Source organism: Sus scrofa, chromosome 5 (genome assembly GCF_054392235.1).
Source record: "Sus scrofa isolate SSC_HxYL_T2T_F1_AM1 chromosome 5, Sscrofa_HxYL_maternal_Yorkshire_Landrace_v2.0, whole genome shotgun sequence".
In the NCBI taxonomy this organism is placed as follows: Eukaryota; Metazoa; Chordata; class Mammalia; order Artiodactyla; family Suidae; genus Sus; species Sus scrofa.
In genome coordinates, this window is record NC_139387.1 from 26,188,809 (window position 1) to 26,211,060 (window position 22,252).

At 49.2% G+C, this 22,252-nt stretch overlaps 2 protein-coding genes across 4 annotated transcripts; one reads left to right on the forward strand and one right to left on the reverse strand.

Moving 5' to 3' along the window:
• Positions 1–9,807: 9,807 nt before the first annotated feature.
• Positions 9,808–11,699, forward strand: GPR182 (G protein-coupled receptor 182). The gene is given in 3 exon segments (XM_003126290.5): positions 9,808–9,882; positions 10,390–11,501; positions 11,504–11,699. Coding segments are annotated over 2 exon segments (1,167 nt in total). The 5' UTR covers positions 9,808–9,882; positions 10,390–10,405; the 3' UTR covers positions 11,575–11,699.
• A 2,167-nt stretch (positions 11,700–13,866) lies between these two features.
• Positions 13,867–21,507, reverse strand: ZBTB39 (zinc finger and BTB domain containing 39). Of its 3 annotated transcripts, none has more exons than XM_005663904.4 (2): positions 21,462–21,507; positions 13,867–19,950 (listed from the first exon to the last, which is right to left on the reverse strand). In XM_005663904.4, exon 2 carries the CDS (start codon positions 19,904–19,906, stop codon positions 17,771–17,773), a length of 2,136 nt encoding a protein of 711 aa, XP_005663961.3. In that variant the 5' UTR covers positions 19,907–19,950; positions 21,462–21,507; the 3' UTR covers positions 13,867–17,770. The 3 variants fall into 3 exon arrangements, with proteins under 3 accessions (XP_005663961.3, XP_084812233.1, XP_084812232.1); XM_084956107.1 differs by having other exon boundaries at positions 13,867–20,081; XM_084956106.1 differs by having other exon boundaries at positions 13,867–20,084.
• Between the last annotated feature and the right edge of the window lie 745 nt (positions 21,508–22,252).

The window sequence follows — 22,252 nt, forward strand, 5'->3', positions numbered from 1 at the left end:
CCCAGGAAGGAGACCAGAGAGTGGGGTGAGATATGCTGTGGCTCTGAGTGTCTTTGAAGAGAAGGACCTCTTTGTCGGTGGGGCTCATGAGTTTTAGCCGCAGGTGGAGCCCTACAGGAAGAATCAGCGGTTTGTGTCTTTCAGTAAGTGCTAGCAGAAACTAGAGTCCTAATCACTCCAGTTTTCCCTGATCCTCTGCAGAGGACTTCTGGAGGTGGGGCCAAACCCCTTGAACACCTTTCCCCATGGGGCTACAAACTGACTCAATAATCATATTTGTGGGGAATGAAATGATAGAAATCCAGAAACTGCAGGTTAAGTCTGAAGCAATGGTTTCTTGTTAATAAAGCAACACTCAAGACTGTGCTGAGCACTAGTGAACTGCTGACTCACAGCCCCTGGAGGGAGAAGGCTGAGTCTTATCACTTTGTATTTCCAGGACTGGGCAGTGCCTCGCATCTGACAGAGATGAATGGGTGTCCACTGCAACAACCTGCTCCACATCCTTTTTCACTTGCATTTCTTACATTGTCTGACAAGATGAAATTCCCCAAAGCCCCCATCTCCCTCATCTTTATAATGAGGTGGTGGAATAAGGATGACTTCAGTGAGTCCCCTGAACTCCAGCTCTCTAGGAGTCTAAGAATCCGTATGCTGTCATCAAAAGGGTGAAAATCTGGAGTTCCCATTGTGGCTCAGTGGGTTAAGAACCCAACTATTGTTCAGAGGACACAGGTTCGATCCATGGCCTTGCTCAGTGGGTTAAGGATCCGGAGCTGCCATGAGCTGCAGTGTAGATCAAAGACGTGGCTTGGATCCTATGTTGCTGTGGGATCCTGTGTTGCTGTGGCTGTGGTGTAGGCCAGCAGCAGTAGCTCCAATTCAATCCCTAACCTGAGAACCTCCATATGCCATGGGTGCAGCCCTAAAAAGACAAAAGAAAAAAAAAGGAGGAAACCTTAGGAAGCTGGGGCCTCAGGAAGCACTGGAAAATTCAAGGGAGATTTCTGTCTTGTACGCATTAGGTGCTTAACACACATCAGTAAAAATGGCATAAATCTGGAATCAGCAAGAAACAGCACATCTATGGAGACCCCAGGGGAGGTGCTTCAGGTCAGAAGGTGGGGGAATTTGAAGGAGAGGCGGGAGGGGAGGGAGGGGAGGGACAGCAAAGTGAAGGGGGAAGAGCTGAGGAATTATGAGAGGCTTATGGATGGCGCCAACTCCCCTGGGGGAAGGGTAACCCGGGGCGCTTCCAGTCTCAGTCTCTCTCTCCAAGCCTCCTCTTCCTTAGACTAGCACGCACACCCACCCACACTCTCTCAGGAAGGTGAGGGAGAGTGAGGGGGTTTCACCCTCACTCAAGAAATTTCCCAGAATTCCCAGGGCTGAGTCCCTGAAGCCCTACCCTACTTTTTGGTCCCGGCCTGTGTCCATGAGAAACATTCTAGGGTCGTCATTTTTTTTTTTTTTTTGTCTTTTTGCCATTTCTTGGGCCACTCCCACGGCATATGGAGGTTCCCAGGCTAGGGGTGGAATTGGAGCTGTAGCCACTGGCCTATGCCAGAGCCACAGCAACGCGGGATCTGAGCCGTGTCTGCAACCTACACCACAGCTCACGGCAACGCCGGATCGTTAACCCACTGAGCAAGGGCAGGGATCGAACCCTCAACCTCATGGTTCCTAGTCGGATTTGTTAGCCACTGCACCACGACGGGAACTCCTAGGGTCATCATTTTTAATCTTTGGGACATCGTGGACCACACTGAGCATCCAAGGAAGGCTTGGAGGCCCATAAAAATGACCTAATACAATAGACAGGATTTTTTTTTTTTTTTTTTTTTTGCTTTTTAGGGCTGCACCCATGGCATAGGCAAGTTCCCAGGCTTGGGGCCAAATCGGAGCCACAGCTGCCACCCTGCACCACAGCCACAGCCACACCAGATCTGAGTGGTATCTGAAACCTACACCACGGCTCACGGCAACACCAGATCCTTAACCACTGTCCAGGGCCAGGGATTGAATCTGCATTTTCATAGGTACTAGTCAATTCATAACCACTGAGCCACAGCGGGAACTCCAAGGATTTTGTATATATTTGTCTGTGAGTTCACAGACCACCTAAAGCCATCAGGCATCAGCATCCAGCTCAATAATTTCTGTAATAAGAGTTTACTGAACTACTAGCAGTAGGCAAGTTGTTTAACCTCTCCATGCCTCAGTTTCCCTGTCTACAATAGAACCCACTTAGTTAAGTTTCTATGAGGATTAAATGAGGTGATACCTGGATATACACTGCAATCAGGCGGGCAAATGGTGTGTGCTCAGTAACTGCCAGCTGTTACTTTCACTGGGTTTTTGTGTGTTTTTTTTGTTTGTTTGTTTATTTGTTTTTTTTAAGAGGGGATAGGGAAAGAAAGGAGAAAGATATAAATTTACATCTTTCTCTGGTGATTCATAATGGTGTTTGGGGTTCTTCATCTTCCATGTAAGAAACACAACATCAGACAACTAAATAAAAGAGGAAGCTGGTGTTGATCCATTTCAGAGAGAGACAGAGAGAAAAGCAAAAAAAACAAGACTAGTGTAGGTGGGACTAAGATCAATTCCACAAGAAGGGAGTTCTCCCTCCTCATCCACAAGAAGTGGGAAAAGGGATATGCTTACGTCAAGTGCTTTGCATATATGATGCCATGTATCCCATACTATAACCCTGCAAGGAAGCACCATTATCCTCATTTTACAATATAAAAAAAGTGAGGCTCAGAAAGGTAAAGTAACTTGCCCAAAATCACACAGCTACTAAGTGGCAGGACAAAGAGTCAATGCCAGGTCTGGCCCCAAACTACTGCTCTCTCCACTGTCTCTGAGAGGAATGAGGGAGCAGGGAAGATCTGAGCAGAGCAAGGATGGGGTCACTGCGCTACATCCATCTTTGGGGAGCCTGGGGAGCCCCTGATCTGGTCCTCCTGTGCAGACAAAGCTGCCTCCCTGGTGGGAGGAAGCCATGGCAGGATGGCAGAGTGACTTCTCAAGTTGGACTTGGCTTCTGTACTCTGTGACCTTCTGGCTGGGGAAGAAAGTACCATTGTTGCCAAACTCCTCAGCCTTGACCTGTCCACCATCCACCTGCCCCACAAAGTAAGGTCTTTGGCCACACAGGCTGGGCAAGTGGGGGGATTCCTGAGATGCCTCTTCCTCCAGGGTCCAGGCACAAGCCTTTGGCCCCCTCCTGACCCTGGGAAACTGCCTGCCTTTATCTGTGCCTCCCAACAACTCCTCCCTGGTACCTTCCTTCCTTTCTGATTGTTGATTACAATGTCTTGTCTACATATTTGTGGGGGGGTGGGGGAGAGGGGGAAGGGAGAGGAAGGAGAAAGAATAAATTTCCAGGAATTGTTTTGCTGCTGCTGCTCCTGTTGCCTGAAACAAAGCTGTTTGCCCCCCTCCTCCTGCCCAGGTTGGCAAGGAGCCTGGGCTCCTGCCCCTCCCTCTTTCCTTTCCTTCCAGTCTCTCCCTTTCCAGCTGCCTATCTCCTCTCTCCAAAGAAAAACACTCACATGAAAACTGCAGAGCTATCACTTGCTCCTTCCTGAGAGCAGCTTTCTCTCTGTGCTCCTGCCAGAAGGAACCACCATCATTTCCTATTGCTGCAAATACACACTGGGTGATGCTGATGCGGCATGGGAAAGGGGGCTGGGGGAGCAGGTGGAAGTGAGGCTGCAGGCTCCCATATGATGTCTCCACCTGGGAGGGAAAAGGTCCTGGTTGGAAGATGCAGGGACCCAGGAGACTGAGTCACTAAAATGCAGTCTTGAGATGAATGGAAATGGCCAGGGTCTGATTGTGTGGTCCATATGGATGGAGAGAACAGAAGTTAGGGTCTTTCTGGAGGGTGCTTGGTCCAGAGAGCCTTCATGTGCATGTGTCAAAGGCATAGAGAAGAGAGTGAAGATTCTTAGAAAGCTCCTTACTGAAAAAAGATATCCATAGGATAGAAACTGGGATCCTAAAGACAGTAGAACCATCTGAAATATCAAAGTAAACCACATTTTGCATCATCGTAGCTCATCATGACAGATTTCTTGATCTAGGAGTGATATGTTAGTGAAGATGTGACATAATAAGAAATACATATTTGGTCTCTGCCCCCAGTTCCTAACAGAGAGCTCCCAAAACCCTTGTAATTTCCTGAGTAATACAAGTATACAGAACTCCTAAATCCCTTGGAAATTCCTGGGTGATAGGAATGTCTTCTATTCTAATGAGATGACTCCTGGTGGGCTCCTAAACAGCTTTAGGATGGGGCTGGTCACCAGCAAAACCAAGCCTTGATTAGAAGCTTGGAACTTTCAGCCTCACCTGCCCCCATCCTCTGGGGAGGAAAGAGCGGCTGGAAATTAAATTCATAATTGATCATGCCAATATGATGAAGCCTCCGTAAAAAGTACTGAACTATGAAGTTCTGAGAGCTTCTGGGTTGGGGTACACATCCACGTGCCAGGAGGGTGGTGCATCCCAACAGCACAGGGACAGACCTCACCATGTACCTCTTTATTGTCTGTTCAATTGTATTCTTTATAATAAAAACCATAAAAATAAGTAAATATTTCTGAGTTTTGAGAGCCATTCTAGCAAATTATCAAAACTGGAAGGAAGGGGCTTGTGGGAACCCCTGACTTTGAAGTCACATTGGACAGAAGTGTGGGTGCCTGGGGGAACCCACTGCTTATATCTAAAATAAGGACAAACTTGTGGGACTGAGCCCCTAAACTGAGGAATCTGAGACTAAATCCAGGAGGTTGGTGTCAGAATTGAATTATAGAGCACCCAACTGATGTCTGAACTAGAGTTGGAAAATTGATTGGTATAGAGAAGAAAATTCCACACATTGGGTATCAGAAGTGTCATGAGCTAGAGTTCTCTGGTGGCACAGCAGGTAAGGATTTGGCATTGTCACTGGTGTTGCTCAGGTTTGATCTCTAGCCCTGGAACTTCTGGGCTAAAAAAAAAATAAAGTTTCATGAGCAGAGAAACAGTTTTTCTATAAGAGGCCTTAAGAAAACTGAAAAGTTAAAACCATCCCCTCCTGGGAGTTCCCATCATGGTGCAGTGGTTAACGAATCTGGCTAGGAAGCATGGGGTTGCGGGTTCAATCCCTGGCCCTACTCAGTGGGTTAAGGATCCAGTGTTGCCGTGAGCTCTGGTGTGGGTCGCAGACGTGGCTCGGATCCTGCGTTGCTGTGGCTCTGGCGTAGGCCAGTGGCTACAGCTCCAATTAGACCTCTAGCCTGGGAACCTCCATATGCCGCGGGAGTGGCTCCGGAAAAGGCAAAAGGACGAAAAAAAAAAAAAAAAAATCCCTTCCTGGAGTTCCCATCGTGGCTCAGTGGTTAACGAACCTGACTAGTATCCATGAAGATGTAGGTTGGATCCCTGGCCTTGCTCAGTGGGTTAAGGATCCTGCATTGCCATGAACTATGGTGTAGCTTGCAGATGCAGCTCGGATCTGGTGTTGCTGTGGCTGTGGTGTAGGCCAGCAGCTACAGCTCTGATTGGACCCCTAGCCTGGGAACTTCCATATGCTGTGGGCACAGCCCTAAAAAGCAAAAAAAAAAAAAACCCCTCCTAAGGAGATGGTTAGTGGTGATAGTTGCACAACAATGTGAATATACTTAACGTTACTGACCTGTGTGCTTTAAAATAGCTAAAATGGTAAACCTGATGTTATGTTTATTTTACCACAATCTTTTCTGGCCATGCATGCCATGTGGAAGTTTGATCCTTAGGCCAGAGATCAAACCCACTCCATGGCAGCAGGACCTGAGCTGCTGCAGTGTCAATGCCAGGTCCTTAACCCACTGTGCCACAAGGGAACTCACAATTTTGCCACAATTTTAAGAGTCAGTTAGCAGACTTTTTAAAAATCCTCTCCTTGACTGGATTAACAAAATGTGGCATATCCATGCAATGGAATATTAAAAGGAATGAGGCACAGATAGATGTTACAGTGCAGATGAACCTCAAAAATATTACACTAAGTGATGTAAATCAATGAAGTTAGAACACTCCCTCACACCATACACAAAAATAAACTCAAAATGGAACAGACCTGTGGTTGCCAAGGAGGAGGGAGGGTAGGGAGAGGGATGGACTAGGAATTTAGAGGTAGTAGATGTAAACTATTTAAAATGGATGACAATGAGGTCCTACTGTCTAGCACAGGGAACTATATCCAGTCTCCTGAGATAAACCATAATGGAAATGAATATAAAAAAGAAGGTATATATGTGTATAACTTTGTTGTACAGCAGAAATTAGCAAAATAGTGTAAATCAACTATACTTTAATAATAAATAGGTAAATAAAACAAAATAAAATAAAAAATAAATACTAACAACAACCACCAAAAAACCTCAAAATGGCTTCAAGACTTAAATATAAGACATGACACCATAAAATTCTTGGAAGAAAACATAGGCAAAACATTCTCTGACATAAACCATACCAATGTTTTCTTAGGTCAGAACCAAGGCAATAGAAATAAAGCAAAAAAATAAATAAATGGGACCTAATCAAACTTATAAGCTTTTGCACAGCAGAGGAAACAAACAAATAAAAAGACAGCTTATTGAATGGGAGAAAATATTTGTAAATGATGTGACAGACAAGGGTTTAATATCCAAAATATATAAACAGCTCAAAAGCAAAAAACAAAAGCCCAATCAAAAAATGGGCAGAAGGAGTTCCCGTCGTGGCGCAGTGGTTAACGGATCTGACTAGGAACCATGAGGTTGCGGGTTCGGTCCCTGGCCTTGCTCAGTGGGTTAACGATCAGGCATTGCCGTGAGCTGTGGTGTAGGTCGCAGATCCAGCTCAGATCCCACGTTGCTGTGGCTCTGGCAGAGGCTGGCAGCTACAGCTCTGCTTCAACCCCTAGCCTGGGAACCTCCACATGCCACAGGAGCGGCCCAAGAAATAGCAAAAAGACTAAAAAAAAAAAAAGGGCAGAAGACCTAAAGACATTTCTCCAAAGAAGACACATAGATGGCCAATAGGCGTATGAAAAAAATGCTCAATATTGCTAATTATCAGAGAAATGCAAATCAAAACTACAATGCAGTATCACCTCATACCAGTCAGAATGGCCATTATAAAAAGTGTATAAATAATAAATGCTAGTGAGGGAGTGGAGAAAAGAAAACTTCTTACCCTGTTGGTGGGAAATGGTGCAGCCACTGTGGAAAACAGTACAGTGGTTCCTTAAAAGAAATAAAAATAGAACTGCCATATGACCCAGCATATGGCCATATGTCCCAGTCTTGGACATTATCTGGAGAAAAACTCTAAATCAAAAAGATACAGTGCACTCCAATGCTCATAACTGCACTATTTACAATAGCCAGGAAATGGAAGCAATCTAAATATCTATCAACAGATGAGTGGATAAACATGTGATGATACACACACACACGCGCACACACACGCGCGCGCACGCACGTGCACATGGAATATTACTCGGCCATAAAAAAGAATGAAATAATGCCACTCGCCACAACATGGATGGACCTAGAGATTATCATACTAAGTGAAATGAATCAAAGACAACATGTTATAACAAATAACACTTAAATGTGGAATATAAAATATGATACAAATGAACTTATTTACAAAACAGAAACAGACTCACAGACATAGAAAACAAATTTATGATTACCAAAGGAGAAAGGAGATTGGGAAGGGATAAATTAGGAGTATGGGATTAGTGGATACAAACTACAAATTATATATTATATATAAAATAGATAAACAAGGTCCTACAAAAATTAACACAACATTATAAATCAACTATTTTTTCTTTTTGTCTGTTTTTTTAGGGACACACTCATGGCACATGGAGGTTCCCAGGCTAGGGACTGAATTGGAGCTACAGCTGCCGGCCTATACCACAGCTCACAGCAAAGCCAGCAAGGCCCACTGAGCAAGGCCAGGGATCAAACCTGTGTCCTCAGGGATACCAGTCGGGTTCATTAACTGCTGAGCCATGATGGGAACTCCTAAATCAACTATACTTTAACAAAATTTTTAATTTTTTAATGAGGAACTATATTTAATATCCTAATAAATAAACCATAATGGAAAAGAATATGAAAAAGAATAAATATAATTGAACCACTTTGCTGTACACCAGAAACTATCAAAACATTGTAAGTCAACTAGATTTCAATTAAAATTTTTAAAAATAGGAGTTCCTGTCATGGCTCAGTGGTTAACGAATCCGACTAGGAACCATGAGGTTGCAGTTTTGATCCCTGGCCTTGTTCAGTGGGTTAAGGATCCAGCATTGCCGTGAGCTGTGGTGTAGGTTTCAGACGCGGCCCAGCTCCCATGTTGCTATGGCTCTGGCGTAGGCTGGTGGCTACAGCTCTGATGAGACCCCTAGCCTGGGAACCTCCATATGCCATGGGAGCGGCCCTAGAAAAGACAAAAAAAAAATTTTTTTTAAATATTATGCTAAGTGGAAGAAAAGGTGCAAAGGTCATATATGTGATTCCATTTATATCAAATATCCTTAATAGGTAAATCCAGAGAGACAGAAAGCAGAGTAGCTGGTTGATCGCCAGGAGCTGAGGGGAGATGGGATTCGAGAGTGAGTGCTTAATGGGTGTGGGGTTTCCTTTTGGGGTGATGACAATATTTTGGACTTAGATAAAAGTGGTGGTTGCATAACAATGTGAATGAACTAAATGCCACCAGATTGTAAACTTTAAAATGGTTAATACTGTCATAGGGATTTCACCTTAATTAAATTTATATATATCCAAGCCTCTCCAGCCAACACACTCCCAGCCCTACAGCCTACAAAACATGGGCCCAGGTCCAGGTGGCTCTGCTCTCTTCTCAGTGTGGCCTGTGGGGGACAGGCAAGGTCTCTGAATAAGGAACCCCATCCTCCCCTCCCACAGGAGTTCCCCAGGGATCAAATAACTAAGGTGAAAGTGCTCTGAGCAGCAGGAGCCATGCTGACACAAGATGCTCACCAATAACACAAATTGGGGGCTCCGAGCCTTCTCCTTGGCTTGGAGGGAGAGAGAGGCATGTGTCTGTCTCTCTCTCTAAGCTTGGTCTGTGTGCTGTGTGTGTGTGTCTCTCTCTCTCCCGTCCTTCCTCTCCCCATCCAGGAGTCTCCCTGAAGCTCAGCACTGCCCTTTCCACCACACTGCATTCAGTCTTACCTCTCTCTAGATTCTCACTTTGGATTGCAAGATGAAGGCTGGGGAATGCCAGGGGTGCCATTGAGTAGAAGTGTCAGAGTGATAACAATTCTAATTTTCAGATTTCTTTTAGCCCTCCCACCCCCAGCCAGTTCTGCTTTGGTGAGAATCCAGACAGACATAGGAGAGTGGGATTCCAATCTGATTTAGAGAGGGTAAAATGCATATGTAAAGCATTTACCACAGGGCCAGCCTTCTGCTCAGCACATCACCTGAATAGCTCATTTAATTCTTGGAACACCTCTATTAGTAGATACTACTGTTGTCCCATTTTGCAGAAGACAGAACTGAGGTTAAAAGAGATAAACTCACAGAGCTGCAAGAGTCTGGATTTTAATGCTTGCAGCCTGACTCCTCCCTGTCACCGCCACACTGGATCTTTTGCTGTGATTTCCCCTCTAACTGGATTGGGGGAAGGCAGGAAAAGCCCTGACCCTCTCCCACAGAGCCTCAGCCAGTAATACTGCTTTCCGGATGAGAGGGGCGGCCCTGAAGTCCGAAGCAAAGCCAGCCCCACAGCCACAGTCCCTCCAGCCTCATTGCAGCTCCCCAACAGTCCAGACCTGCCCACCCTTCAGGACCAGAGGTTCTCCTACCACCGGCTCAGGTGAGAGTCGCCCTTTCTCAGGGAAGAAGGGAGTGAGTGGGGCCTGGAGACAACTGGTTTTCCTGCATAAGCCACAGATGTTTCCAAAGATGAACTGAAAGAGTGTGTGTGTGTGTGTGTGTGTGTGCGCGTCAGTCACACACAAGGCCCAAATAGCCTGACACAGAAAGAGCCCCTAAGGAAGGCTGTATGAAACGGCCAAGGGGTGAAGTGCCAGGAGAGAAGTGGCGGTTGAGCCCCCTGGGCTGGAGGAGGGTGGCATTGGCCGGGACTGGGAAGAAAGCACTGAGACCCCTTATCAAAACACTTCTGCTCTTGGGTCAAAGCTGCCAGTGAGTTGTGTACTATTGACGCACAGTTTGAATGTTACGCTTCCTTCCATTTCTCCCCTCTTCTGACCCAGACTCTTTCCCCAAAGCCTCCAGGTCCCTGTGGCCTACCAGCTTGGGGACAGGTGGCTGCTTTCAAGGCCCCCTTTCTCTTCCAACCCTCCCTTCTTCCCACCAGACACTTGCTGGTCCTCATGTCCACCACGGGGCCCAGCGTGGGGCCTGCCAGCGACTTGGGAGAGATCCACAACTGGACCGAACTGCTCCACTTCTTCAATCACACCCTGCCTGAGTGCCACATGGAGCTCAGCGAGGACACCAAGCGAGTGGCCCTCTTCGTGCTCTACCTGGCCATCTTCGTCGTCGGGCTGGTGGAGAACCTTCTGGTGATCTGCGTCAACTGGCACAGCTCGGACCGCGCAGGCCTGCTGCGCCCCTACGTCCTCAACATGGCCATCGCAGACCTGGGCATCGTCCTGTCTCTGCCCGTGTGGATGCTGGAGGTCACGCTGGACTACACCTGGCTCTGGGGCAGCTTCTCCTGCCGCTTCACTCACTACTTCTATTTCGTCAACATGTACAGCAGTATCTTCTTCCTGGTGTGCCTCAGCATCGACCGCTACGTCACACTCACCAACGCCTTTCCAACCTGGCAGCGCCACCAGCACCGAGGACGACGGGCTGTGTGCATGGGGGTCTGGGTCCTCGCAGCCCTCATCCCGCTGCCTGAGGTGGTCCACATCCAGCTGGTGGACAGCTTTGAGCCCATGTGCCTCTTCATGGCACCTTTTGAAACGTACAGCACGTGGGCCCTGGTGGCGGCCCTGTCCACCACTGTCCTGGGCTTCCTGCTGCCCTTCCCTCTCATGGTGGTGTTCAACGTGCTGACCGCCTGCCGGCTGCGGCAGGCAGGACAGCCTGAGGGCCGGCGCCACTGCCGGCTGGTGTGCGCCTACATAACTGTCTTTGTCATCTGCTGGCTGCCCTACCATGTGACCCTGCTGCTGATCACACTGCACGGGACCCACATCTCCCTCCACTGCTACCTGGCCCACCTGCTCTACTTCTTCTACGACATCATCGACTGCTTCTCCATGCTCCACTGTGTTGTCAACCCCATCCTTTACAACTTTCTCAGCCCCAGCTTCCAGGGCCGGCTGCTCAATGCTGTGGTCCACTACCTTCCCAAGGTCCAGGACAGGGAGGGCAGACATGCCTCCTCCTCCTCCTCCACTCAGCATTCCATTGTCATCACCAAAGAGGGCATCCAGCCCCCTGCAGCGGGCCCCCATCACCGAGTCTGAACTTCCAGGCCGCAAATACCCCACCCACCTCTGCTCCCCAATCTTGCACAACCAGCTGAGGAAAAGTCCGGTCTCCCCCACCAGCAAAGTAGAAAGCAGGAAGTGTAGGTGAGAGATTTGTGGGAGGAGGGGGGATGAGGTGGGGAGAGGGTCAGAGCACTCAGGGCTAATTTTGAATATGTCTTAAAATATTGAGGTGGGGATCGGGAGGGGGCAGGGAGGGATAGAGAACAGGTTCTTGCATTGTACTACTTGGCGTGGTCCTTGTGTCTAAGGGAGACATGCAGGGGAAAGGTGAAATAAAGAACAGAGACAGCCATGACTCTGGATCTTTAGAAAAAGTCTGCATTACCAGCTGAAATTGGGAAGGGAGCTGAAGCTAAAGAGATGTTCAGTAGAAACTAGATGATCATTTCAGAAATCATCCTGGCCGGAAAGAGTGAGCTCCGCAGGAACCCCACACAACTTTCCTTTTGTGTTTGTGTTTGTTGATCTCCCAGCACACCATGCAGGCTGAGGGGACAAGAGGCCAGAGGCCAAGGAGCCAAGAGGCCTCAGCAGGCCGTTTCCTAGCAGTGCATCCTCAGTGTGATGATAAATGCAGGGGCGGGGTGAAGCCGAAGCCTGAGACCAGCACCATGCAGCTGGACTGCAGGAGGGTTCTCCACCCCCACCATCCAGGAAACAGCTCCATTTCCTTACCGATAAGCTCCCCCTACTCCACCCCAACCCCCTCACCCGAAAACAGAGAAGCTGTCCCAGAGTCCATGCTCCTCACAGCTCATCTCCCCCAGCTCTGGGTCTAGGACGTTTCCAGACTTCTACCTGCTGTCCTTCCCTTTCCAAATCATAGGAAAATATCACAGGACATCCATTCTGGGAGCAGACTTCAGGACAGCTGGCAGCAGGCACTGACAGGTGCTCTGACCCTCAGCCTTTGCCCCTGCACAGGGTGGGGAAGTGGAAATCTGCCAATCCCATCACAGGGCAGAATTCTGGTATTCTTCTAAGTCAGTTCTCACCCTCAGACTTCTTTCTCCCTGGTCAAGTCTTCTCATAATTCTCCTGCCCAGGAACTTAGTTCTATTAGCACTTGTCCTATAGACAGGAAAAGAAGTCCTCCTGTCAACACATACGTCTGCTGGAAAAGGCTCATTCATCAGTTTGGGAAACTTGGACAATATCCATTAAGCACCCTGACTAAAGTAAACCTAAAAGCAGGTCCCTGCCCAGCAGTTCTGAAACTTTGGCCACTTCATCCTGCCTGTGGAGAGCAAAGGGCCTCTGGACAGTCACTGAGATGCTCTCTCTTGCTCAAGTGTGCACTATGTATGTTTAACTTGGAAGAACTACCAGCTAACCTAGACCGCCATCCCCTCTTCCCTTAGAAAGCTGAGACTGTATTCCCCAGCGGCATTAAACATGTGCTCCAACGGTGTACAGAACTGTTTGTCAAGAGTATGGAGGGAAAGCTGTGTCTCCCTCCCCTGCTCACTGGGCCCAAACCTGAAAAAGTGTCAGCTGCTCCTTTTCAACCAGGGGAGTCCAGGTCGTGACTTGGGGCTGTAGTAAAGGCTTAACAGAACGATCCTAAATGGATTAGGATTTCCACCCTTGTGCCCACATAAAAACCAAACCCCCACCTAATGCCCATATGACCACCCCCTTTGACTCAGGCTCCAAAATTTCCCTAAAAGAAACCCAGTTTTATATCTGTCACACCCCAGGCTGCCTGAGAACATTTTCCCAAAATCTTTTCTCATGGACTCTCCTCCGGCAACCACTGATCACCCTGGCAGCACAAATACTTCCTTAGGGCCTATGAGAACTGGTGTGCCGACAGCATTCCACTCTGCATTTGCTGAGCACTGATGGGGGCCAGGCTTGGGCAACGCGCTCTGAGACCAAATGGACTGTGTCACACCCTAACTCTTCTCTGCTGGGGGACATGTGCTACCAACCTCGTGAAATTATGCCAAACCTCAGCCCCCTCTCAATCTGCCTCTCCACTCCAACACTGTGTTACGGGGATTTAAATGGCATCGGCAAGACAATTTGTGGCTAAATCTCTGGTCCAACTAGACATTAGCAGAATCCCACTGCTCTCTCTGAGCCAAAAGATTCCCCTCAGGGATGTTCCCTCTGAAAAGGTTGGGTCATTGAGTTAATTTTCCACTAAAAACAGGTCACGTTAACCTTGGGGAATTCCAGCTACAGGAATGGAAAATGTGCTACCTGAAAGAATTCTGGCATCTGCTGAGCAGAATCCTGCTACTGAAAGGGTGATGACCCAGATACTGTGAACTCTGAAAGGATGAGCATGATCACAGTAAATAGGAAAATAACTCCCATTTCAAATTTCCTTTTTTTTTATTCTAAATAAAAACCACACTTTGTGCCGAACAATGGAATATAAAAGAATCAGATGTTCAACGATTTTAGACATCTACTATTTGGGAAAAGAAGTTTACAAAATATACAAAACTTTACAGCAATAGATAGTAAACACTTAAATATTAGGAGGTCAGTACTTATTAATTTAATGGAAGGAGTGAGACGTCAACAACTCTTCTCGGTTTCATAAGAGACTTTAGCTAGTAGAGGTGGGGGGGGACTGGACAGGGGAAGGGTGTTACGGAAACATCCAATTCAAAAGCTTCGTTTTCCTTCTGATGCCAAGTTGACCACGAGTAATCACATTGAAACAAAAGCTGTGCACCCTGCTTTCTGATTCATTCAGTGCAGGATTTAGGGAAAAGGACACGTGTGGACTCCCAGATGGGTAGGTTTCTCCACAAAGCTCACTTTCCTGACAACAAAATCAGTGTCTATCTGTAATTAATTTAAATTCACTTCCAAAGTTGAGTAGACTGGGGAATAGAGCACAGCAGGCGGCCAGAAGAAGAAGAAAATTCAGCAGCAGCAAAACCTGACTGGGGAGAAGGTATTTAAGTCCAAAGGCTGTCCTAGAGACAAAAGGGTACTGACAGATCAGAAGAAAGCCAAAAAGAATTTTTACCCATTTCCTCACCCCCATCCCCACCTCCTTTCTTCCCAACTAGCCATGAACTATAGAGACTCTATGGAGCCTTCAAATTTAGGACCAAACACCAGGGTACAGCAGAGCTTCCAGCGGATGCTGTGGCATCAGGGAGCAACTGATGGTCAGAGGAGTGCCAGGATACTGATCCCTTCCTCTGGCCACAAGCAGCCTCTACTGTTTACAGTGTACCATTACAGAATCACCCTTTTTCCTTAGGGAAAAAAGCCAGGAATGGCCTCGCACTTGCTTTAATGTTCTAGTCACCATTTTGAAATTCTTAATTTTTAAACAAAGGGCTCTGTAAATTATGTAGTTGGTCCTGAGTACAGAACAAGAAAAAGAGGGAAGAAGGAGAAGAAAAGACATTCAAGGGTCAAACAAAACCTTGGAACAATACAGCAGGAGACAGTGCTAAACCGGGCTCCAGGGCAGACAGGGCAACCATTGAAGAGAAGGCTGAAAAATTTTAAACTCAAAATAAAATAAATACCTTCCACCAGGTACTCCAGAGCACCCTCTGCCACAATATAGTGTTTCAGGTAAAACAGTGCAGAAAAGGGTGAGCTGAAAGCAGAGGCAGCAGGCATAACTCCAAATAGAGGAAGGGTTGAGGTGCAATTATGGGGGACACTGGGTGAGGGACAGGGTTTGGTCAATGAGCCTCATGAGCTACTGACTTGCTACATGTCTGACTGCAACCAACCAAGCCACCCTGCTCAACCACTTAGCCGCAGGAGGATCAGGGGGTGCAGTTTTCTGTTTAGTGTTTCAGGGACAAAGTTTCAAAGATTTGCTTTTTGGTTTACTTGCAAAAAGGGGACACTTCACAGTTTCAGGTTAAGTATACAGACTACCCAGCATCCATGATCCCCTCTGCTAAGGAAAAGGGTTTCTCCTGCATACTGACCCACTCTCAGCTATCCGGCTGGGTTCCAGCGAGTACCTGACTCTCAAATCCAGCCATTTGAAAATCAGTCCTCACCATCAAAAGGTGACAAAAGCTTAGGAGATAGGCGTCTGTAGTCTTTTACATACTTTCCTTCTTAAACACCTAATGATCAGCATGGGAAGAAAGGGAGCAGTTGGTGAGGGATGCAAAATCTCAGAACTGCTTTCCTAACGGGAATGTCTCGAAGGAACATTTAACAAGTTGGATTAAGATGGTGAAAGCTGGCCACTTGCACAAGTCCCTTCGTGTAATGGTCACCCCACCAGAGAGCCAAGCACACCAACTTGGAGGCTTTATCAATTTAGGGCTGAGGAGGGAGGAAGCAGGTCCAATAGGGACGGAGTTTTGGTTTACCTGTACATCTTATTACTGCTTCCCAATTTTTAGGAAGGATGAGAAAACATGCAAAAAGGACCTCCATGGGACTTGATCCCCTCAACCCAGTCCCCAACATACTCAATCACAGGATGGAAAAGGGAAGAAAGGCCTAGGAATTTAACAAGCCCCAACTTTGTAGAACTTACATCCATTTCTTAAAGGGTTCCCTGGGTTTACTCTGCAAGAGACAATCTGGAGAGAAAGAAAAGAATTTACTTGTTAAAGGCTTGACCCATTCTCTCCCAGTCTAGCCCTTGTTCAAATCTCTGGCCAGGACTGTCCCCTGGAACATGGCTACTTGCTGGGGAGAAGCTCATTTTCCTGAAGTCTCTTATCCAAAAGAGATGCTGGGTAATATGTATACAAAAACAAAAATAAATAAATATTAATGTCCAAAAAGGCTTTGTGAGTTAATTAAAACCACTTGCTTGTGAAACAGCCCAGGGTGCTGCTGAGTCCCACCAGGGGCAGTGTCAGGGTCGAGGCCAGGGACTCCCAGAGCTCGCCTGAGCAGGTGAGGTAGTACGGGTTACTGAGGTGCCACCTTGTGAGTATGTGAGCTCCAAGGGCCCTTCCCCTCAAGCCTTCTTTGGGCAAGAGCCCCTAAACAGGCAACTAAGAATGGAGCCAACCAGCAACCCCTGGACCGGGGAGACTCACTCCCTAGTCACCCAGGGAGGGCCTGAACCAGCTGTCATCCAATAGCGCCCCCTGGTGGCAATGCAATGGCAGATCAGGATAAATTCCAGCAGGTCAAAGGTGAACTGCCAAAGCTCTGGCCCAGAAAGCACAAAGCAAACAGGTTACCCAACTGGGACAGAGAGAACATACTTCCCACTACACACCACCAGTTACTCCGGTCCCTTTAATCCTGAAGGACTCACAGTCCACCACTCCACCTCATGAGGTCTTCTCATCTACACTATAGGCCAAACACACTAGTGGGAGACTGGATGTAAATTAAGGCAAGGCTGCTGCTGTCAGAGACATCCCCACCTCTCCACCAGGAAACTCAGGGTCAATGGAGGTGGCCAGATGACAGATGACTACACCAAAGTGGCTCCCTGTCCATTTTGTCCCACAAGGAAGGCCTGATGTCCTGGGCTACTGCTCCATAAAATTATGTTTCTTTGGAATTGAGAGAAAAGAGAAACCTCCCTTCCTGTCCACAAGGCTACCACTCTGGCAGCACTGCAGGACACCTCTTCCGGCTGACAAGGATTCATCCCAAAGCTTTCTGACCTAAATAGAAAGCTTTGTCCCCAGTTTGGATCTAGCTGCCAAGAGATTTTACTGTCCAATCAGCAGATTAGAGCTGTGGAACAAGCAGGTCCTTCCATCCCTTACACCTTTCCCCTGTTGAGGGCTGGGACTGGCACCTGAGATGAGCTGCCCTGCTGACTAGTCTTTTCTGAATGACCACATTCCCAAAATCTCTCTCATAGCTGGTGTCCCAGTTGGAGGTCTGGCAGAAATACCCACAGTGAAAACCTCTCTCCACCTCCTCTGTTCAGTGAGGCTGTTGGTTGGATTCTTAGCAGCATAAAACCTATCAGTAAACTAAAACTCGAGAGACTGGGGAAGGGGATCTAGTTGATGCTAAGCGCCTGACAAGATCCCAAAACCAGCCTCGAAAAAATCAAAAACACAGCCCTCCATGGGCAGGAAAAGGTAAGGAGGTAAACATGATAGGGCCGTTGCTTCTCAGAAACAGTATCAGTGTTCATGTGCTATTTCTTCTTTTTCTCTTCTTTAAACACAGGACAGAACAGAACTCCTAGAGCAAGGCAAAATTGTAACTTCCGCTGCGGAGGGACCAACAGCCATTAGATAATCAATGTCCTGGCTGCTGCCTGGGGGCTCCCCCGGCTCTGCTGGGACCCAGTCAGCTCTCCGGGTTCTTTTCAGCCTCTTTGGAATGGATAATGTACATGAAGGTCTGCTCGATGGTGAAGTCAGGCGGGAGGCTGCCTTTGTGCACACCGACATGCTTGCTCATGAGGTTAAGGGTGGAGCTGTAGTGGCCACAGACCGTGCAGCGATACATGAGGGCCCCGGAGTGTGTCTTCAAGTGGCACTTGATGGTTGAGCGGCCTCGGAAGAATTTGTGGCACACCTTACACTGGTACGGCTTCTCGCCCGTGTGGATCCGCCGGTGGTAGTTGAACTCACTTGTGTGGGCAAACCTTTTGCCACACACCTTGCAGCTATACTTGCTATTCCCAGGCTGGCCCTGCAGCGCCAGCTCCTCACTCAGGAACTCCTCTGCTGGCAGCTTCCGCTTCTGGAGAGCCGGGTGCTGGAGCCCGAAACCAGGCCGTGCATCAAGGCCACTGTTGCATTTGTGCTGGCTGACATGATAGCGATAGGCAGCCTCTGACTTGAAGCTCTGGCTGCACAAGTGGCAGCGGAAGAGGGTGTCTTCCAGGCTTTGGTGCACAGCCATGTGCTTCTCCAAGAGATGCCAGTCCACAAAGCTGTTCGCACAGACAGAGCAGGAGAAGACCGAGATGCCGAGATGGGAGAGGGTGTGCCACATGAGGCTGCAGAGGTTGAGGTGGCGCTGGTCACAGACACTGCAAGCCTGGCCCTTCAGGTTCAGATGGTCAAGGATGTGGCCCCGGACCACGTGGAAATCTTTGGCCAATGCCTTTCCGCAGGCAGCACATTTCAGCTCTGCGGAGGCTGCCCCTGAGAAGAGACCCAGCTTCCCAGGTAGGGGGTCGTTGGGGTGGACAATGATGTTGTTCTCAAATATTCCATCCCGGCGGTGGAGAGTCAGCTGCCACTGGGTAAAGAACTTAGTTTCACACATGTCGCAGGAGAAGAGAAAAATACCAATATGGGACAGGACATGGGTCACCCGAGAGTTTCGGTCCTGGAAGTGGGTCTCACAGACCTTACAGTTGCCGGTCAGCAGGTCCACGTGGTCCCGAGCATGCTGTCGGATCAGCTGAATGTTGGGCTCTAGAACTTTCTTGCACACCTGGCAGGGCATGGCCTTATTCTCTCGGTTGTCATTCTCTCCAAAAGTCAGCTCATCCTCACTGTCGTCACTCAATTCAATCACCTCCTCAGCTGTGCCTATCTCCTCGGTGGGGTCTTCAAACTGCAAGTCATCGTCCCCAAGGTCCTCCAGCTGGAGCTCATCCATCTGCCCAAAGCTTGGGTCTTTGGAGTGGTCGCTGTTGCTCAGACAGGAGTTGGTCCCAGTGGTAATGTCTATTGCATTGTCAGGGCTGAAGAAGCTGTTTTTACTGAAGTCTCCATTGCTCTGGACTTTGTATGGCTGGCAGGAGCTCGTGCTGGTTTGGATGCCCATGCTGACAGTACCTAGAACCGGCTGGGTCACCATACTGGGCACAGATGTGAAAGGAGCAGGGGCATCGTGGTCTTCTGTCTTTGGCGGCAGTGGCTGCTGGGGCAGAGGCAGGCTATGGTTAGTGTCACTGGTAACATTTCTCTCGTCCTCTTTATAGCTTCCTCCAGCATCACCAGGTAACACACAGTTCCTATCAGGACCAAAGTGCTCCCCTCCACCCCGGAGTTCTCCAAGGGGAGGGACAGGTTCTGCGGAGTTACAACTCAGGGTTCCAGAGTGGCTCTCACTGGTGCTGGTCAGGGGCTTGGCCACCGCAGTGCTCTCCAGGTCAGGAAAGGTGGAGTGACAGGCCCGAAGGAGATCCTCCATACCCAGACGCTCAGCTACCTCATAGATGACCCCAACATTGATCAGGTCCGTGAAGAGCTCTGATGTGTAGACAAAGCTCAGAATCTTCTCAAAGTTGGCAGGGGTGATGAAGTCCACCACATAGGTCCGGGCAGCATCAAGCCCAGTGTTCAGAAAGAGGTTCTGGAAGTAGCCAGCCGCACAGGCCAGCACGGCTTTGTGGGCTGGGAAGGAGCGGCTCCCCACCACGATGGTGACATCGCACATGGTCTCTGAGAGCCGGCACTTGTTGAGTTCCTTCAGCAGGTTGTTGGGGTGGTTGGTGCTTTGCAATTTGATTCTCATGCCCATCTTAGCAGCTCCTACGAAGTGGCCTCCTTATCAGCACGGTTAATCTGTGGACAGCAAAAGGAAAAGGTGGGTGGCCAAACACACCCCTGCAGGTGATGAGCTCCTCAAGGGAAAATGCCACCAGTCTGCAGGTTTCCAAGAGAGCAGAAGTGAATGGGCATACACCTGCTCCATCCTGCTGGGGGGGCAAAGACAGCAAAAGTGACAGGACAGTGACCTCTCTCCCTGCATATCTCCAAAGACAGAGTCATCATAACAAAATCAAGAAGTACTGAAAAAAATCTGTTAGCTTGGTTTTTATTTAAGAGTTAGTAAGAGAGGCTGTAGGCCTGACTGAACCGAAGCTTGTGCCTTAAAACCAAGCCAGAAGCATCCTCTCAGGCGCAGTCTTCTAGCATTACCAGAGAAACCGGCTCAAATTTTTCTCATATTAATTTCCTCCTGACTACAAGCTTTCCTATCTCACTGAGTATATTCTCTTCCCTTACGATGCCAAATGCCATATACATACTTGAACACAATTATCAAGTTCCATTAGCTGCTGAAAAAAAGATAAGGATGCTCTATGCTTTAGTTTCCTATCTTTGCTGTGTTTTTTCAGGCCCTAAATAAACCTCTTGCTCATTCTTGAGTTCCCATCTCTCTCTACCTGCAATACCTGCCTCCTCTGCTCTCTTCCACAGCCTAGAGCCATTGGGATACGCTTCTCACATTCCCTGTATGCTGCGGGTGAAGTAAAGCACTCAGAACCAAAGAAGTAAAGCAAAGCAGAGCATAACTGTGGTATTTAATATTACCTAAATATGCTTCAATCCCCCCCTTTCAGGATTTATGCTTCTGATCAGAACTAAGAGATTTACTTGATGCCGGTAAGAAGCATCTAGTTATATAGGTAACTCCTAAAGTACTGCTCAGTACCACTTTTTCTCCTTTTTGAGTCCTACACATCGAAGGAAGACAAGCTAGTCGCCTTCTCCTTCAACCTCACGACTAGCCCTGTGCAACACGGCCCCTTTCCCCATCTCACCACTTTCGACTAACTCCCAACTTTTTCTGGGGCCCAGGAAGCTTTAGGAGCATTGTTGGGTACCAGCCAGGCATCTCACGGGCCCTGGTGGCCAAACATCAACCGTCAGCAGGTCGGGGCACCGGGAAGCCCGAGTGGGGAGAGGGAGGGGGCGGTTTCGGAACTTTCGAGAAGGCACCCCAACAACCCCATGGCGCCACAGTCTCCCCTCCGGAGGGTCGAATCCAGGAGGAAGGGCGTTGGATCGGCCTGGGGCACTCCATCTGCGGAGTACCGAGCACCTCGGTCCCTCCCCAAACAACGGGGGACTCCTCGGGGCGACCTCGAGCGGGGGCCAAGGTGGCGGCGGGGCGCGGACCGACGAGGGCAGAGGGATGGGCGGCGGGGCCGGCCGGGGTCGGCGCGCGGCGGGGGAACCATAGGTCCGAATGAGTGGGGCGAGCAGGAGGGTGCTCAGCGAGAGCGAGAGAAAGAGCAGGACGGGGGTCGGGCCTCGGCCATGGCAGCCCTCGGCCCGGCCGTACTTACCCGGCTCCGCGGGACCCGACGCACCATCGCCGCCGCCGCCTCACACAAAGGCCCCGGCCCGCCGTGCCCGGCCCGACGAGGAGGCGGCGCCGCCGGCCGCGGCCAGACTCTCCATCCGCCGAGCCGCTCGCCGCACCGGCCCGGGCCGCCCCCGCCGCCCGGCCCGCAGCGCCCCCCGCCGTCCCGGAGGAGGCAGCGCCCCCCGCCGCTCGGCCGCAGCGCCCCCAGCCGCCCGGGAGGAGGCAGCGCCCCCCCACGGCGGGGCCGGGCGCCCTGCGAGCCCGCTGAAGCCTCCGAGCCTGCGGCCGCCCACCAGCCTCCCCGCCAGGCCCCGCCTCCAACCACCGCGCGGCCCTGGGACTGCCGCTGGACCCCCAGCGGGCTGTAGGGGGGATGTTTCCAAATCCCCATCCCCAGGCCGGGCTTTTCTGAAGCCCTGATCATCTCCAGGTGTAGGACCACTCCCTCCTTGGCTGATACCTGAAGAATCCTATCCCAACTCTAAGCTTAAATCGCCTCCCCTGTTCTACTCTCATATTCCCAGAAGTTTACTCTCAAAATGTCTGCTGTGTAATTTTACATAAAGTTGTAAGATTATTCGGTTAATTTGTATCTCCTCCACTAGGCAGTGAGCTTCAGGAAGGCAGGGGTCTGTGATTCTGCGCACTACTGCCTCCCCTCGCTTACCACACACCACTGTTCCATATGGTAGGTGCTTAATGAAGTCGGCTTGAATGAATGAACCAGCACTTGAGGGCTGCACCCCTGGTGGACCACTCTCTGAAAATTCA